The sequence below is a fragment of the Mirounga angustirostris genome, unplaced genomic scaffold (assembly GCF_029215605.1).
Source record: "Mirounga angustirostris isolate CCGP_5_RB_7025 unplaced genomic scaffold, mMirAng1.0.hap1 SCAF_1, whole genome shotgun sequence".
NCBI classification, from domain to species: Eukaryota; Metazoa; Chordata; class Mammalia; order Carnivora; family Phocidae; genus Mirounga; species Mirounga angustirostris.
In genome coordinates, this window is record NW_026991709.1 from 161,583,792 (window position 1) to 161,602,240 (window position 18,449).

Below are 18,449 nucleotides of genomic sequence, written 5' to 3' on the forward strand. Positions count from 1 at the left end.
GTTCTGAAAGCAGGTGGGGGTTCCTTTGCTCTATCATATGGATTGAGATGAACTGCAGGAAAGTTTTCGCCCAGCTGCACTCTGAAGTCATCCTCAACTTGCTGGCCTTATCAACTCATAACTTATTTTACTCTGGGAAGTTTGACTTAAAACTAATGAGGGTAGTCAATTTAGGTTGGGAAGGGACACCCTGCCCCTCACTGGACCTTTCTGTTCTCAACAAGCCAGAGCTTGAGTACCTCTAGGGATGGGGTTCTCATCTCCCCATGCAAAGCTATGACATTGTTGTAGTTTTATCTGTTAGTTTTTCTTCCTGCTCTGGGAGGTTTGGGAAGTTTCTCTGAACCAGAAAGTCTGAGGGCAGGTGATGCAGGTAGGGTTAATGTAGCTGGATGTGAGAGAGTTTATCAAGACAGGGACCCAGACCTAGACCAGTGTTACAAGGTGGTTTTGTATCAGAAACAGCATAGTCTGGGTGGGCTCTGGAGCTGTGAGCACCCTAGCATGCCTTGTCTTGTAGAGTTTACAGTTTGAGAACTGCCTTAATACACTTTATGTTCAGATCCTGTAGAACTGAGCAAAGTTTCCTATCCCCTCTGATTAGTAGCAGAATGAACCTCAGAGTGTGGAGAGGGGCTAAGACTGGAGTTGGGGGCCAGGTGGCCCAGTGGTTAGAGGGGAAGGCTGAAGGAAAGAGGAGCTGGGCTGCTTGGAGGCCCTGTGTGGGGCTGGGTGAGAGCTCAACCCAGTCAGCCTTGTGGTTTATTTCTGTAAAGATGACTTGCTCTTATGAAATGATTACCCAGTTGATGATCCTTCCTTCCAACTTGCTTCCCATAAGACTTTTCTCCTGAATCACTAACTGTGAACAAACTCATTTAATTTGAACCTGGGTGCACAGTCTGATGTTCATGTGGAGGAAATTGTTCCAGCTGGTTTAGGGGCTCAGGGGCTCCTCCCAGGAGGCAGGGGTGGGGGAGCTGGAGGATGGGATTTGTGAGGATGGGGTTGAGGAGGAGGGTGCCACGCTGTCCTCAAGGGTTCTGTTTCCAGTTCATTGCCTCTTTTCTAGCACTTTCTTTCAGAAATGGAATTGGAAATGTTTGCAGAATGGCCTGCACGATGTGCAGTTTTCCAGCCTTCCATTGTTGTAGTCTCTGTCCTCGGCGTGTGGAAAGAAGGCTGTGCCAGCTGGCGTAGCAGCCCAGACCTCAGAACCCATATTTCAAAGCAGTTACTGGCCAAAAAAAAAAAAAGCAGGCTTTGCTGCACAGCTCCTAAATACTTCCAGATACCCAGCCACAGGCCCCAAAAAGTGCTCACACGGCACCCCGGGTCCTGACATGCCCCCACGACGGGTCTGGAGTTAGGAACCACCACTCGGCGTCCTCTGAGGCCCACGTGGAACAAAGAGGTGTTGTCCTGCAAAGGGGAGAGTTCTAGGCATGGGGCCGGACACCCAGGTTCTGGCCCTCCATTTCTACCCTCCTAATGCGGGACCCTGGGCAGGCCGCTTCACTTCCCAGGCCTCATTTTCTTCTCTTTTTTTGAGGTGCTGGTGCCTGCCTTTACAGGTTCGTGGAGAGAATCACCTGAGATGGAAAATGCAGGGTGTAGACTGTAGAGTCTGGTGCAGATTCTAGCGTGGGGGTAAGGAAATCCTGCACAGCCCACTCGTAGAGCCTAGGGTATTATATTGGAAGGCAGCTATGCTAACCACTATACCACCAACACTAGGGTATTATATTGACTCCAGCTCCTCACAGCCTGTTTTGTCATCCATGACATGGGCTGCTAACACGCCACTTACGGGCCTGGCTCAAGGAGTAAATGAGAGATTGCAGGCAGGTGCTTGCCCAGGAGTCAGTACACAGGAGGCTCTAGGTGTAGCCGCAATATCAACACTATGCCAAGAAAGACTTTCAGAGTTTATTGCTGAAGACTAGGTTTTTGATGATTTGTTTGGGAATGCCAGTTCCAACCTTAAACACCTAACACGTCAATTTGCTTTCCTGCCTCTTGTCTTGTTTGATCCCCCAACAACCCATGAGGTAGGCAGAGCAGGGATTTTGATCAACGTTTAATAGCTGAGGATACTGAGGCACAGAGGAGGGAAGTGGACTGGCAGAACAAAAGTCCTCTGACTCCCCAAACAACCCTTCTAGCCCTGGACTGTTTTGAGGTTGGAAATCCGACCCCCGCACACATCCCTGGTGGCCTGTGGCCTGGAGACCTGGGTCTGTCCTGGATGGAATTTTCAAGGGACATTTAAAAACTGCAATGATAACATAGAGCTGTGTTCCAGGCACTGCCCTAGGTGCTTTCTATGTATGTCAACTCACTAAATCCTCACAAAAAAAAAACAAAAACAAAACAGATTGGTATTATTATTTTCCCCATTTTACACATGAGGACAGTGAGGCACAGAAAACTTGCCCAAGGTCGCATAGCTGGTGAGTGGCAGAGAACTGGGTTTTGGAAACCCAGGTGGGGCTGGCTCCAGAGTCTGCTCCTAACCAGCATTTTCACTTCCAGGACTCAACCTGTGGCAGGCAGTGTAGACGGTGTTGGGGTATAGAGATGAGGGAGGCGTGACCCTGCATTTTGCTACAGACTTGCTGTGCAGCCTGGGGCAAACTTCTCCCCCTGCCCAAACCTCACTTTGCCCACCTTTGTCATGGGAGCATTGGATTGGCCAGCTCTAGCAAAGGGTGGCATTTCTCTCGGGTGTGGAGTGGCCCAGCCATTGTGTGGCAGGCCAGCCGGGTGTGGCCCCAGCACTGCCAAGCCCTCCCAGGGGAGGAAGTGTCGGTATTTACAGGAAATGCAGGACAAGGCCTGGGAGGTGGGTGGAGGAGGGGCAGCCAGCCTCTAGGAGCCCAGAAGATGTGTCTGGGCGCTGGTGGGAGGGCTGAGGGCGGGTGCCCCTCTTCCCACCCCAAGGACGAGACTTTTTGTTGTTGTTGAAGGGAAAGGTCCCACTTCCCAGGCAGCCTTGCCCCTCCCTGGCCTCTTCCCTCCAAGACTGCCACACCCTGCCTGCCTCCAAAACGCCAGGCCAGCTGACCCCCTCCTCCTGGGGGAGGCTCCTGGGAGCAGTGGAAAGAGCATTAAGCTGGATACCAGGAGATCTGCCTTTAGTCCTTCCCGCCCTGGACCTCAATTTCCCACACCTGTTAAATGGGCACTTGCTGCAGCCCTAACATATGTATAGCAAGCTCACTGCCTTCGTGTGGCCCGCAGTCCAGCTGTGAGAAGCAAGACGAGTAAAGACCAGGCCAGCCCCCGCTTCGGCCCTGTAACCCAGGGAGTGCAGAGTGGCTTCATTTATGCCACAGAAGTGGTCCTTAAGAAGTGTGTGTAAATGGAAATTTTGTTAAAAATACTCCCTGTATTGATTATACTGGGAGTACAGGCTATTATTTTTAAGCCTGAATAAGAATTGGAAAGGGAACTAACATTCATTGAGTCCCTGCAGGTGTCAGGCACTGGGTTGCTTTCACATACCTGATCTCACACTTGTAAGAAATAAGGATTATAGTTAGGGATGGGAGACCTGGGTTTAATCTTAGAACTGCCACTTGCTGGCTGTGTCTCCCTGAACAAATCTCCCATTACCTTGGAGCCTCCATCTCTCCTCTGTGAAATGAGGGTAATCGTATGTTATGTCCCACAGGCTTGCCTGAACCCAAGCCTCACCATTCACCCCCCTCCCCGGCCCCCACTAGCCTTCTCTGGTCTCCCAGCCTCCAGCATGTCTCCCACTGCTGTTCACAAGTGGCCAGGGTGAACTCTCCAGGGAGCAAAACTAGGCAGGTCCTTCCATGGCTAAAACCTTTCTCTGGCTCCCCGTTATTCCTGGAGCACGTGGTTCAGGTGCCTTAGCCCTGATCTGAGAGGTCTGCTGCCTTGCCAGTCTCTTCGGCCAGCTCTCCTTGCCAAGTAGTGGGTGATCCTGGTTCCCTGCACACAGGACCCAGCATTTCTCCCCGCTGTGCTTTTACATAAGCTGCCCTGGAATGTTCTCCCCTACCACTCTCTTTTCTTTGTCTCCTGCTCAACCTTCAGACTCAGCTCAGTCTCATCCTGGGCTGGAGCCCTCCTGTGACTCCCTCCTCAGCACACACACACAGGTTTAGGAGTCCTTTGTCTGAGCTCCTTCCTCACAGCACGCACCACCTCGTCTCCTGTTGATCTGTCTGCTTTCCCACTAGGCTGCGAGTGCCCGAGGCGCAGATAAGAGGGTCTCGTTCACCTCTGTGTCCCCGGTGCCAGGCATGGGGTAGACCTTCAAGGAATGTGGGCTGTGTCAGGTGAGGCAGTGTGGGCACTGGGTGTCCCATCCGCCGTGCACTGCTGTACCTATGCTGGGCTGGGCCGCTCTGATTCTGGAGTGCTCCCAAGTCCACACCTATTCGGGCATGCCGGGAGGAGCCTGGCTGGAGGTGCTCTCCCCCATCCCCATGAGCCAATGAAAGCCAGCAGGTGTTAATTGAGCACCTGTTCTATGCAGAGTTCAGTGCTCTTGGCTGGCAGGAAGGAGCTCACAGTTTGGGGAGGGAGAGAAAACATGTGAAAAGCTAAGGCCATATAGCCAGAAGAGGGGTGTCCGTGGGTACAGGGGCATGTCGAGGGGAGCTGAGCCTCTTCTGTAAGCAGGTGTGGCCAGGCAGGGGCAGGCTGTGAAGCTTATGCAATCTGTGGAGTCTCTTTAAGACAAAGAATGTACAACGAAGAATATTAATCTACAGAGCCTTGAAAGGGACCCATGCGGGTGTGGGACCTGAAGCTTAAGCCTCATTAGTTTTCCAGTAGACCTGTCTCAGTGGTCAGGGAAGGCTTCCTGGAGTGGGAGGTTAGGTTGGACCTGGGTCTAGAGAGGAGAACCCATCAGCCACGGCCCTAGGCCTGACCAGTATGACGGAATCAGGTCAGCAGACATTTCCCAGGCATTGTTCCTGGAAGGCAGTCCCTGCCCTAGAGAAGCAAGACGGATTTATAGGATTTTAAAGGATCTTTTGGCAAAAGGTGGCATTTCTCTGAAAATGCTTCTTCCCTGTTTGGGGCAAAAGAGAAAGATACAGTTCAGCAAGGCCACAAGATGAGTCATGCGATGAGTGCGTGTGTGTGTGTGTGTGTGTGTGTGTGGTTGTGCATCTGGTCGGTCCAGTGGTGTTTCCCTTGCCTATATCACCTTCCCTGCTGGGTCCGAGCCTTAGTGTGTTTGTTTCTGTCTGGCTTTGTGTGATTGATTCCCTCTGTGTCCCCCATGCAGATGTCCCACGCTGGCCACACGTGACTCGTGTGTTTATGTGGGTCAGAAAAGCCCTTGCCGGGCGCCTGGGTGGCTCAGTTGGTTAAGCGACTGCCTTCGGCTCAGGTCATGATCCTGGAGTCCCTGGATCGAGTCCCTGGATCGAGTCCCTGGATCGAGTCCCGCATCGGGCTCCCTGCTCAGCAGGGAGTCTGCTTCTCCCTCTGACCCTCCTCCCTCTCATGCTCTCTGTCTCTCATTCTCTCTGTCTCAAATAAATAAATAAAATCTTTAAAAAAAAAAAAAAAAAGAAAAGCCCTTGCCCTCCACCCTCCTTGTGTTGTTGCCCTGTGGACACTGTGTGTCCTGGCACTTCTCGTACATTCTCGTACCTGTCTCCCCAGCACAGAGAAGGCGACAGTGAACCAGAAGAATGAACGTGGGTCCAGCTGAGGTCCACCTGTGGTTCTGTCTGGGTTGGTGGAAGGGGGAATAGCAGAGTGGACCTTGGGGAAGTCACTTACCCTCACAGAGCCTCAGTTTCTCCAAATGAGAAGTGAGGAGGATAACGACACTCACCTCGTTAAGTGGTTGAGAGGATCGGTGGGGTACTGCCTGAGGCACGTCCAGCACACCACTCAGTGACCCTTCACTGCTGCTTCTGCAGTGTGGAAGCAGGAGAGATGAGTCTTTGGAAGGGCAGGCTCTGAACCAGGCCCCAGCTTCGCACCCCTCCCGTGTGTGCTTGCCTCCCCAGCTATGCAGTGGGCATGGTAATAACCCACAGGATACAGCGGTTGGGAAGAATTGGTGAAGTACTTGGCACATAGGAAGTAGCACCCAAGTCACTGGCCCTACGTCTGCTACTACTGCGGCTCCCCCAGTTATTATTGGCTAGCCGCGTCCTCGTGGAAGGGAAGGGGGGGAGAAGGGGATTGTTTCTCAGACCACCATCCAAAGAAGCCGCAGAGGACCCCCCTCCTAGCTCCTGGCAGCTTCAGACGTGGTGTGCGGTTATAGAATCACAGTGTTCTTCATGAACCTCCCGCCACCACAGCCTCTCCAGCTTCCTGAGGTGGCCGCGCTGGCTCCCCTCCCTCTGCCCCTCCTGTGTTCTCACTTATTCCGAATCCCAGAGCAGAGGTGATAGGAGAACCATGTGTCCCAGTCTCCTCCTGCTCTGGGCTGGGTGCTTCGGACCAGCAGCGGTGGAGCCCATCTTCCAGGTGAGGAAACTGAGGCAATCCCAGCCACCAGCTTTCAGCATCCACTGAACCTATGGCTGAACAACAGCCACCCCACAGGGTGCTTCTTTCAACCCCTACCCCACGGCCATTCTCAAGGTAATATAAAATGAGGGCCTAATTAGTAAGAAAGCCCGTTTATCCATTAAGACTTGGCTGGCCACAGCATTCTCAGTGGTGCCAGCCCCTGCTGGTACCATTTCTACCAAAGGTGTTGAGCACCTGCTGAATAGGGAGGAATGCGGAGGCCGTCACTGACAGGCTAGTGGGGAGTCAGATAAATTAGCTGGGGTAGGATGAGTCGTTCAGCACATGTTTGTTGTGCACCCACTGTGTGCCATCATGGAAGATGCAGAGTGCACAGCAAGCTGAGGATCTCCCTCCCTGAAAGAACTGTGGCTGATGGGGAAGCTAATATGGGAACATAAATAACTGTAGTCACAAAATGTAAACTGTGATGGGAGCCCCTTCCAGCAGGAGAGGTGCAGGAGGCTTCCTGAAAGAGCTGGTGTGTGTGTAGACTTCGGGGGTGGGGGGGTAGCAAGAGGTGTGCATGGGCCAGTGAGTCGGTGGTTTGGCTGCATGTAATGGCTGAGGAAGGCAGACATGTGCAGGATTCACTAGGACAGAGTTCCTCAGCTTCGGGGAGGACCCCTTGGACATAAAGTCACAGAACGTCGTGGTGGGAAGGGCCTTTAGAGGTCCTCTAACTCCCTTTTTTACAGATGAGGAAGCTGAGGTCCAGAGAGAGGAAAGGGCCCACCCAGTGTCACACAGCAAGCTGGTCGCAGAGGTAGGACTAGAACCTGGGTCTTTGTGACCTTGAGGAACTCTGCCTGGTTAATTCAGCCCTGGCCTTTAGCTCAGGTGATTGTAGCAGGTAAAACTGCCAGGCACTGTGCTGAGCAGTTCACCCACCTCATTCACAGACATCATCGCCTAGACCCTGGGAAGGTAGGTACTGTTACCATCTCCCTTTTACAAAGGAGGAAGCTGGGCAGGTTAAGTGACTGGCCTAGGGTCATTGGGCTGACAAGTGGCAGAACCACATCCTGCCCTCAGAAGGTGAAATGTGTCCTTTAACATTATCCTTTGCTGGGGCCCCAGAGATAGTTGCAATGCTAGGGGGTCAGGGGCAGAGCCAGGCCCGTGGCCAGCAGTGTGGCTACTGCTAAGGGCCAGAAATGCAGGACTCTTCCTCTGCTGTCTTCATCCCCTCAAGTTACAGAAGGGTACTAACTGCTTCCCAAAGCTGGAACCTGAGAGATGATCACTCCGATGAGTTTGGGGCTCTGACTGATGATTTTTCTCTAGTATGTTACCTCTTTATATTAGTCTATCATTTTATGGAGCTTCTGCAGGTCTTCCAAAAGTATTAAATTTTTCCCCCTGGACCTGTGAATTTTCATGGATTATCTGAAAAGAAAGCCTTCATAGTTAACAGTTATGTTTCCCTGTGGCTAGATAAGAAAGATGTTTGTTTGGAGCAGGAGGGGGCTGAACTGGAATCAAGGAGAACGAAATTCCTTTAAAATCCCTATAAAACCACTTCAGACCCACTGGGAAGGCTAAAATTAAAAAGACAGACAATAACAAGTATTGATGAGGATGTTGAGAAATTGAAACCCTCAACATTGCCAGTGGGAATGTCAAATGGTATGGCCAAAAAACAGTCTGGCAGTTCCTCAAAATCTTAAACATAGAGTTACCATATGACCTAGCAGTTCTACTCCTATATATAGATGCAAGAGAAATGAAAACATATGTCCACATAAAAAAACTTTCACATGAATGTTCATAGAAGCACTCTTCATAATAGCCAAAAAGTGGAAGCAATCAAAATGTCTATCCATAGGTGAATGGAAAAACAAAACGTGGTACAGACTTAGAGTGCAGTATTATTTGGCCATGAAATGGAATGAGTACTGATACACGCTATACCATTGATGAACCTTGAAAACATTATGCAAAGTTAAAGCAGCTACACACAAAAGGATTGTAGGATTCCATTTATATGAAATGTCCAGAATAAGACAAATCCATAGAGACAGACAGTAAATTAGTGGTTGCCTGGAATTGGGGGCCAGTCCTATTGATTGACTACTGAATGGTATGGAGTTTCTTTTGGGGTTGATGAAAATGTTCTAAAATTAAGTAGTGATGATGATTGCATAATTCTGGGGATACACTAAAAAGCTCTGAATTGTACACTTTAAAAGAGCAAAATTTTACGATATGTGAATTATATCTCAGTAAAACTATTGTAACAAGAAAACAAATTCTTCCAAACCATTGATGCTGTATTTCAAGAAGAGGAGTGGGGATGTCAGGACTGAGAGCAAGGATGGACTTCTGTTTTTACTTAGTGAAAGATGGAAATTGAATTTTTAAAAAAGCCTCTCCTTCAATCATGTTTCTGGGAACCATTACAAGTGCTATCCCTTGGCTGACCCTGGGTGCAGGATGCATTCCCTCCAAGAGGGAACAAAGCAGAGATTCACTCCAGTGGTGTGGAGACAGACAGGCAGCTGCTTTTAGGCTGTGGGATGCATGCCATCTGGTCTCAGCACATGGCTTCACATGCCTGGGGGTCTGGTTCTCCACCTGCATTTTACAGGTGTGGAAACTGAGGCCCACCTTGACAGTCATGTAGCCCAGATCATGCATTGGGTTAGTTGTGAATCCAGGACTCCTGGGTCTCTGACCCCCATCTTAAGCAGTTTCCACTGTATCAGATGGAAGGTTCCCAGTTACAGTGCAGATGATATCTCTATCTGTCAAAGTCTCAACGTCCCTTTGAGGCAGGGGGACATGGGAGGGGTCAATTCTGAGTGACAAGGAAGTCTCAGAGCAGAAGGTGTCACCTGGGGAAGGTCTGGAGGGATCAAGTGAACTGTGAAGGTGCCTGGAGGTGAGGGGGTGTGGGGAGTAGGCAGGGGGCAGGCTTGAATGTCTGAGGGTTTGGAAATCCCTGGTTGTGCAGCCAGCCCTTCCCTCCATCCACTTCCAAGGTCTTTCAGCTGCTCTGCTAATTAGGGTAGTCATCTTGTCTCCTCCATCTCTAACTTTCCAGCTCCCAGTGAGCAGCCCTGAAGCCCCCTGCCCTTCCTCACTGAGCTGGCAAACTTCAGAACGGTCCCAGCCTATGTCAGAGGAGCCAAAGGATGTTACATCTGCAATCTGGCCTCCTTCATACATATCATTGTACGAGCAAGGATGGAGTCTGGGGCCAGAGTGCCCACCGACAGTTTCTCAATGAGGCAAGCGTTCCTTTTTTATGAGTTATTAACCCATTCTGGCTGTGCTTAGGGTTATGGCTCTCAGTGAGTGTCACTAGGACGGGATTTAATGGGCAGAGCTGGACAGCCCTGGGCTGGGTTACAAACTGTTTGTCCCCCCACATGGATGCACATGTCCTTTTACGACTCTAGGCTGCTGGAAAAGACTGTGCTCATTTGGAGGGTCATTTAAGGTAATGAGCTCTGGGCAGCTTTAATTTATGTTGCTTTTAAAACACAGATCGACTCAGAGGGAGGATACAGCTCTGTGGAGACTAGACTGGGGGTTTAGAATTTGGCCCTTTTGTGGGCTGGCCAGAAAGGACCTACTGCATGCCAGGCAGTGGCAGCTTTCCCCTTTGTGTTCTCATTTAATCCCACAATGAACCTACATAGTCATCCCCACTTTACAGATGGGAAACAGAGAGATTGGGTGACTTGCCCAAAGTCAGAGTGACTCTGATCTGATGCCAGAATTCCAGGCCACTTGGTCTCTAAACTTACAGTCCTGACTGCCTAACCCTTTTGCTGATTTTTCCTGGCATGTGTCATCTCCCTTGATTTACAGATTTAAAAACAAACACACAAAAACCGAAGGCATGGAAAGGTTAAGTAACTTGCTTGAAGTGATAGAGCTGGGATTCAAACCAATCAGCCTGACTTCTGAGCCCACCCTCTTGACTAGTACTTCTGCACTGTACTTTTTTTGAGACCAGAGATAGTGCTTTAGTCATCTTTAACTTCTCCATGTGTTAGCTCCTTGAAGTACATGCTAATTCCTATTTGTTGAATAAGTGAGAGACGGATGATTGGATGGAGATAGAAGGATGGCCAGATGGGGGGGTGAACAAATGGATGCACGGACGGATGGCTAAGTGGATGGGTGGTTGGATAGATGAATCAATGGGTGGAGGGATGGATACATGAATGGGTAAGTACATGAAAGAATATATAGATGGGTAGGTGGGTGGGTTTAGAAGGCTTTCTCATATGTAATATATTGTTATGGTCAAATAAGCTATCTGGAGACAGCATTTCAGTTATGATTATAATGGGCATTATCCATAATATCTATTTGTTCACCAGTACCTGTAGTTTAGAGTCTAAAACACAAAGGATTCTTAATAGGTATTTTTTTTTTTGAATGACTGAAAAAACCGACAGGAACCATGCAGCTAAAAATACAGAGTGTCACAGCCTTTGCAAAGGACCCATCTGAGAGGTTTATGTTGACAGACTGGTGAGATGGATGGGATATGTCACGGTTCCGAGTCTGTTTCCCCAAGGGAAGAAGTGGTTACACAGGACACAAGTTCTACTAGGGCCTGTTGGAACGTTTGGGTGGAAGTTGTCAAAAACATTTCTCAGAGCTGTTTTCTTCTCTGTATTTGAAGATCAGCCTGGTAGCAAATATGAAGGATCTGTAGGGGCAGCTCTGTTGACCCTTGTGGTGTTAGAATATTTTCTTTGCTTATTAAGTGAATGACTTCTATCCAAAATCAGGTCTGTCACTACAACTTCCATTGAATCTGCAAAGGCATTGGATTATACTTGCTCTTTTATATTGTGAAAGCATATTTTTAGTGACAGTTTATCTACATTGTTGTGTTCACAATCCCTAAATAGGACAGTGAAATAAAGGAATCAGAAATATCATAACACCCAAACCTTTGTCTCCTGAATTCCATTCTAGATCTTTCTTGAAAACTGAAGTCAGAGGAAGTAGAATAAAAGATCATGGCCATATTTCTGGCCATAGCTGAGGCTGGTTTCAGATGGATGGTCGGTGGGTCAGAGTTAACTGTGTTTATCTCTGTGAGGTCTGTGGGTCTCCAATGGTGAGCAACATAATGTTAGTCAAACTGTTACGGAGTAATAATTATATGAAGTCACATACTGTGATTTCATGGGTGTTATCACTTGGGGTGAGGTCATAGTGTTAGCATATGTTAAAAATGAGTCGACTTAAAGACAACAGTAGGTAGGGGCGCCTGGGTGGAAAGACAACAGTAAGTAGGGGCGCCTGGGTGGCTTAGTCGTTAAGTGTCTACCTTCAGCTCAGGTCGTGATCCCAGGGTCCTGGGATCGGGCACCAAATCGGGCTCCCTGCTTGACGGGAAGCCTGCTTCTCCCTCTCACGCTCCTCCTGCTTGTGTTCCCTCTCTCGCTGTGTCTTTCTCTGTCAAATAAATAAATAAAATCTTCAAAAAAAAAAAAAAGACAACAGTAGGTAAATAGTAGAACAGCTGTATGCAGCTAGAGCTGAACTGGTAATGGAGAGAGCTCCCATTTAGTGAGTTATGTGTTGGGCATGGTTCTAAGTGTCTTACATTATGTAACTCATTGAATCCTCCCAACAGCTCAGTGAATTAGGCACCCCTGAGGCTTGGTGAAGTTAAACACAGCCAGTACTGAGCTGAGACAGAATTTGAATGCAGGCAATCTGACTCAAGAGTATGAGCTCTAATCTCTGCCCATTACCACCTCTCAAACAGAAAATAAAATAATAACACAGACAATAAAAACAAAGCCCCATTTTGCCTGGTAACCTGAGACCCAGCTCCACACATTGGTGCACTATGGGAACCTGACTGGGCCTCTGTTTTCATATCTCTAAAATGGGATCAGGCATTCTGATGAGGGAGAGGCATTCTCTGAGGCAATGTGTATTGGTCCAGATTTGCCACATGACCTTGAGCCAACCCCCCCCCCTTTCTGGGGGTTTGGCTTCCATGACAGTCTCCCCAGTGTCACCCATGGCTCTGTTTTGTGGAATCCAACCCTCTGCTGGCAACCTCAAGGCCCAAGGGCACCCACTTTTTTACATCCCAAGTCGAGCAGAGCCTCGCCCGACAGCCTGAGCTGTTGGGGCTGAATCCCAATGGCACCAGAATATCCCTGAACAATTAAGCGAGAGGGTGACACAATCAGATTGGGTTTTGAGGAGGTTTCCTCTGGCTGCTGGGTGGGGAACAGATTGGAGGCCAGCCAGGGTGGAATGGGAGAGAACAGGAAAGCCATCGTCACAGACGTCCAGGCAAGAGATGGCTTGGGCCACAGAGCTATGACAGATGCCAGTGGAGTCAGAGAAGACTTAAAGGTAAATTCGGGAGAGATTTTGTGTTCAAGTAGAAGCTGGCTATGCGAGGAAATGCTGAGATTTCCAGCTTGCTGCCTGGGAAGATGGTGGTACCCTTCACCCGTGGGAGGCTTGGCTGGGAATCCTTCCCTCCACAGTGCATTTTAGAGAGGCCTGGCATCTACCTTCTTTTCCTTAATATGGAGGAAGAACCGTCCAAGGACACAGTTAACTGCTCCATCCCTCACCACTAGTAGTTATCCTCCACAGAGCATAATGGGCTCCTGCTGGGGCTTAATGTGGTCATTCCTCTTGCAGGGGGAGAAAGCCTCCACTCACTGTCTTAGGACACACACGGTGCAAATTGACTCAAGAGGCTCTAGAGGGAAGGGAGCTGGGGCTCCTCCAGGAGACTGGTCTATGCAGTCACTTTCCTGAAGGAGGCTCTGAGCTCCCTAAAGCAAGTGTGGTGTTCCCCTGACCCCCAGTGGCCCCTGGCAGTGTAGAAAGGGGCAGTGAAGGAGGTGTAGGGGGGTCCTAGGAGGGGAGGTGCTCACAAGCCTTTTTACACCTCAGCGGTGGTATAGGGCTTGCTGCAAATCCACTGTTTGCTCTCATGGTTTGAAAGAAAAGGACAACAAAGTCAATTCTGAAAAAGAAGAAAGAGGTCTGATCAGAAGGGTAGCCAGTTGGATAGTAGAGTGAATTATGGCTCAGCCCGGGTCAGGACTTAGTTTGTGTATCTGCACGCAAGAGCAGGCTACAGTTGCTGCCACACACAGTTTGTCCACGGAAGCCCAGGCAGGAGTAGGCCACCTTGTCCTGGTGGGTCTGACCTCATGGCCCCAGTGTGGACCGGGGGATGCCTGTCCTGCTCCTGACACAGCCCCTTGTTTCTTGGGTTCCAGGTGTCCTGGAGATAGGTATCCCCAGTTCTGGCTCCTGCAGTAGTTGAGAAAGAGCTCCAAGGTGGCCCCTAGGGCCACTGTAGCCTAAGGCTCAGTTTCTCTACTCCTGATATCCCCTACCCTGGCCATGCTTCTCCCTGCGGTAAGAACAGTGTCCCTGCCCACATGAGGCCTGGGCTAACATTGGCCCAGCCACTCCAGCAATTGGACGCTCCCTCCTCTCCTCCAGTCTGTCCATCCATCCATCCATCCATCCATCCATCCATCCATTATTCCTGCACCTCGTTGTGGGATTCCCAGAGGGCAGAAATAAGTATTTGATTAGAATTTAATAAGACCGGGGTACCTGGGTGGCACAGTTGGTTGACTATCTGACTCTTGGTTCAGCTCAGGTCGTGAGATTGAGCCCCGCATCAGGCTCCGCGCTCAGCATGGAGTCTGCTTGAGATGCTCTCTCCCTCTGCTCCTCCTGCTCGTGCTTACTCTCTCTCTCTCAAATAAATAAACAGAATTTTTTTAAAAAAAGAATTTAATAAGACCAAATGCCTGGATTTTGAGCATGAGCAGAAATTTTGTGAGAAGTTGTCTGGGACCACATTGCCCATGGCAGGAGAGAGCTATTGAAGGTTTCCAAGTAGGAGAGGAGCGTGGCCTGATGCCTGTTGTGAAGCAACCACTCTGCTGGGTGGAGAGGGAGACCCGGAGCAGGGAGCAGAGCAAGGAGGTGGTTGTCATGGGGTTAGAGCCTCCTCCGTGGGGATAGTTTTGAAGTCAGAGAAAGGAGGGTTCTTCTACTCCAGGTTGGTTTGTCACATGCTGCTTCTCCTGGAAACTTCCCTGTGCTGTCACAGAGCTCCTTCTCCTCCTGCTCACAGCCTCAGAGAAGTCCTCTCTGACCTGTCCAAACAGTTCCCCCTTATTATTCCTTCTTCTCCTTCACGTATCATAATTTATGCTCATATATTCATGGTTCCTTTTTTGAAACAGGGACCGTGTCTGCTTTATTTGCCACTGTGTTACCCTCTGCCTATCTCTATGCCTGGCGTAAAGCAGGCAATCAATAAACATGTATTGAATAAGTGTGGTTAATTAATTAATGGCAATGCCTAGGTCATAGTCATAGTTGTATACATATGAGTTTGTTATCTCACCTGTGCAAGCATTGATCCTCACAGCACCAGCCAAGAAAATGAAATAGGTATCATTATCCCCCAAGGTGGAAACTGATACCCTGAGTTGTGTCTTGTCCATGATCTAGCTGATGACAAGGCAGGGACCAGGGTCTAGAATGCACATCCTGGAGCGTACTGCATCACTGCATCCCTCATTCAGGCCCAGAGGACATGGCCACCTTGGGAACGGACTCTGCTGCCTGACCAGGCCAGTCCAGACTGCCGGACCAATCAGATTGAACATCTCTTGCCCTCACAGTAATTATTTGTACCCTCCAGCATCACAGCCTGCCTCGTATCTAACAGAGAGACAGGTCTGTCTTAGCATGTGTAAGGGCACTTAGGCAGCAAAGAGCATGGTACATTCAGGGAACTACGAAGAGGCCAGGATGGCTGGAGTGGGAGCATGTAGGGACAGTTGGGCTTGTGTCTTACTCAGTTCTAGGTCCCCATGGAGGGCAGGCATGGAGCTTTGCACACGGAGCACTCGTTAATGGCTTGTGGCATTAATAGGGCCCCTGGTGTATTCACTTTGCCTTTGCTAGACAAGGAGCTCTGACCCTCTCTTTCCTCTGCTCTGACCCCAGCGCCTACACAGAACCTTATAAGGTCTGCCCCATCTCGGCGGCAGCCCCCAAAGAGGACCTATCATCGGATGAAGAACAGGGAAGCTCGGAGGAGGAGGAGAGTGTTCCAAGAGACCCCAGCCTCACCCACAAGGTAGGGTGCCCCGCCGTGGGCAAGGGCCCAGTGGGTTGTGGGGAGTCAGAGACGTACAGGCCGAGAAAGGACGGTGATGACCAGCGTACCCCCTGTTGGTGAGGAGGGAGCTATTTCCCAACGGCTGGCCCCAGGTTGGATACAGAGGCCGAGTCATGGCACAGCTGAGGCTGCAGCGGTAAGAAGCATGAGGAGACACGGGGCCCTGCACTGGTGATGCGGGGTGAATGCTCCTGCTGACTTCTGGGTCTCAGGAAGTTTGGGGCTTCCCAGAGCCCTTGGGGATGAAGTGAAATAGAATTGGTTTGGATCAAGACAGACCTGGATTCTAATAACCTCAGGCATCTGGACCTCAGTTTCCTCATCTGTGAAGTGGGGTGGGAATCATGAGGACAGTTAAGGGAAGTGTGTGAGTTTCATTAACTGAAGGCAGTTTTGGAATGAAAGTTGGTTTCCCATACCCTGCGGTGGTGCTTAGGGGCTGAGAGAAGAGCTGTTGTTTGTCTGGAGGCAGACGGTGAGTTGGGTCCCTGGTGTAGGGACCAAGTCACAGTGGCAGCCCAGACCTCTTAGTGGGCACTGGGGCATGGTGATAATTATATATGCTCGCCTAGGGTGCATGGGAGCCTGTGCCTCACTTCCACTCGCTGGCTTATTGTAGTCCTTCCACACACTGCTTCTTGGAGCTTGGGTTTGTCCCGAAACAGAGAAGTGAAGAACTTGCCCAGGATCATACAGCTGTTACTCCGTGTCATCCAGCAAACACCATGAGGTGCTGGGGGCCAGGAATTTAGACCCCGAGGGACACCCCAGCTGCAGGGAGACAGGCTAGGAAGGTTGAGACCAGCTTGACATTTCCCCCACCCCATCTTCTGGGCCCCACCTGTCTGCAGAGGAGTAGCTGGGGAGGCCAAGGAGCATCACCTCCTACCTGACTAGCCTCCTTCGGGCACCTCATCTGGTGTCTGTCTCCCACTCTTTGTCATCCTCTCCTTCCAAGGCTGGCATAGGCATATCACGTTGATTAAAGACTGCTCCTGTGAAGCGCTCAGCAGAAGTGCCTGGCACTTGCCAAGCTTTGTCTAAATGGTCAGGTCTTTCATTTTGTTTTCATACCCTTGATTTCAGTTCATTTATCTCTCTGCTCAGGGTCTTCATAAAGTCCCCCCCCCCCCAGGGCTGTGGGAATGCTGAAAGGGGTTTTCCCACCCAGCTCCTCTTCAGTCCTTCGCCCGTGTGGCTTCTGACCCTTCCTCTCCGTCTCTGGATAGAGTGTATTGTCTTCCGCAATCCATGCCTCTTTCACTCCTTGCAACCAGTTCAAGGTCAATACCACCACCCCTGTGGTGTGGTGGTGGACACAGAAATTAAGTAAATTGCCCAAGGCCACTCTGCTAGTGACTGAAGGGGTTGGACTCAAAACCAGGTCTGGCTGGCTCCAAGCCCTGTGTTTGTTTGTTTGTTTTCCCCCTGTAGCCCTGGAAGACTTCTCTTACCTCTCCACTTCTTGTCCTCTCCCCCAAAAGAACTGTTGCCTCCTTGAGGGCAAGGGAAAGGAGCTTTGAGTTAGTGGTGCCAGTTAGAGATGATTGTGGCTTTTCTGGGCATCCCCTGGAGTCGTGGAGCCTGGGAGCAAAAAGATAGTTGCTATTTGGGATTTGGTCCCCACTCTGAAGTTGGGATTTGGTCCCCACTCTGAAGTTGGGAATTGGGTCTGGGTACCAGGCCAGGAAGAGTTGAAGGGCTGACAGAGCAGTGGGGCATACTTTCTGTATCTCAAGGTCCCCCACCTGGTGCTGGTTCCCCACCATAGCACCAGGTTCTCTGTTAAACCTTCCTCTGGGACCACCTGCATCTCCTCCTCCAGCTGTGTAACCACTGGCCAGTCACTTCCCATTATAGGACCTCAACTTCCCCATCTGTAAAATGAGAACATGAATAGTAACTGGGCTGGGGGAGGGTTGAATGAGGGCACTGATATAAAAGTGCCAGCACATAGTAGGGGCATAATAACTATCTGTTGTTCCTGTCTGGGAGGCAGAGAGGGAGAAGGGAGGGTCCTATTTGCTCAGGACCATTGCAAAGACATGAAGTCCTAGGGCCCTGGACATTGGTGGTCATCTGGTTCAGTTTCCCAGCCTTGTGATCTCCAGGCCGCTGCATGGACATCCCCAGGAGCTTGCAGGAGGTGGGGTAGCATAGGGAATGAGAGGTTCAAACTCAGCTTTGACGCTTGCTAGCTGAGTCACTAGCAAATGGACAATTTCTTAAGCACTCTGTTCCTCCGTTTCCCCTTCTGTGAGACTGGGAAAACAATAGTGGTGCCTACTTCACAGTAGTTCTGAGAATAAATAAATATGAGGAGACGAATGCCTGGCATGCAGTAAAACACACAAAGGTCAGAGTGGGTGGGACCGTGGTAGGACAGGGAAGCACCCTGCACAGGGTCCAGTCAAGCTCAGTGATAACGGCAGGGTTGCAGAACTGAAGCAGCTCCTGCCTGGGACAGGGACCCCTTATGTGCCCTGGAACCAGAGCTACAGAGAACCAATCAGTGGCCAGCCAAAGGCAGGGCCCGCTAGCATTCTGTCACTGAGAGCACAGACGGAGAAGCGTGGGTGTAGACTCCTCGTGGCTGGTCAGTTCGCCCTTGGGAGCCCAGCCTTCTCACCTAGCAGATGTACTGAGCATCCCTTCCCTTCTGCCCTCGAGGCTTTCATAATGAACCACAGTGGCAATCACCTTTAAAAATCAAGTTTTCGTTGCATGAGGTATGCTCTGCTGGATTCTCCTC

At 50.2% G+C, this 18,449-nt stretch overlaps 1 protein-coding gene across 5 annotated transcripts in view; it reads left to right on the forward strand.

The window, feature by feature from the left end:
• FGD5 (FYVE, RhoGEF and PH domain containing 5) overlaps nt 1-18,449 on the forward strand; it is a 124,482-nt gene that overhangs the window by 35,700 nt on the left and 70,333 nt on the right. For all 5 annotated transcript variants that reach the window (XR_010411616.1, XM_045904280.3, XM_045904277.3 and 2 more), the window contains exon 3: nt 15,523-15,655. Coding sequence is in view for 4 of the 5 variants with exons in the window: in XM_045904280.3 (XP_045760236.2) it covers nt 15,523-15,655 (133 nt within the window). In the remaining variant the exon portion in view is untranslated. The remainder of the gene's footprint in view (nt 1-15,522; nt 15,656-18,449) is intronic.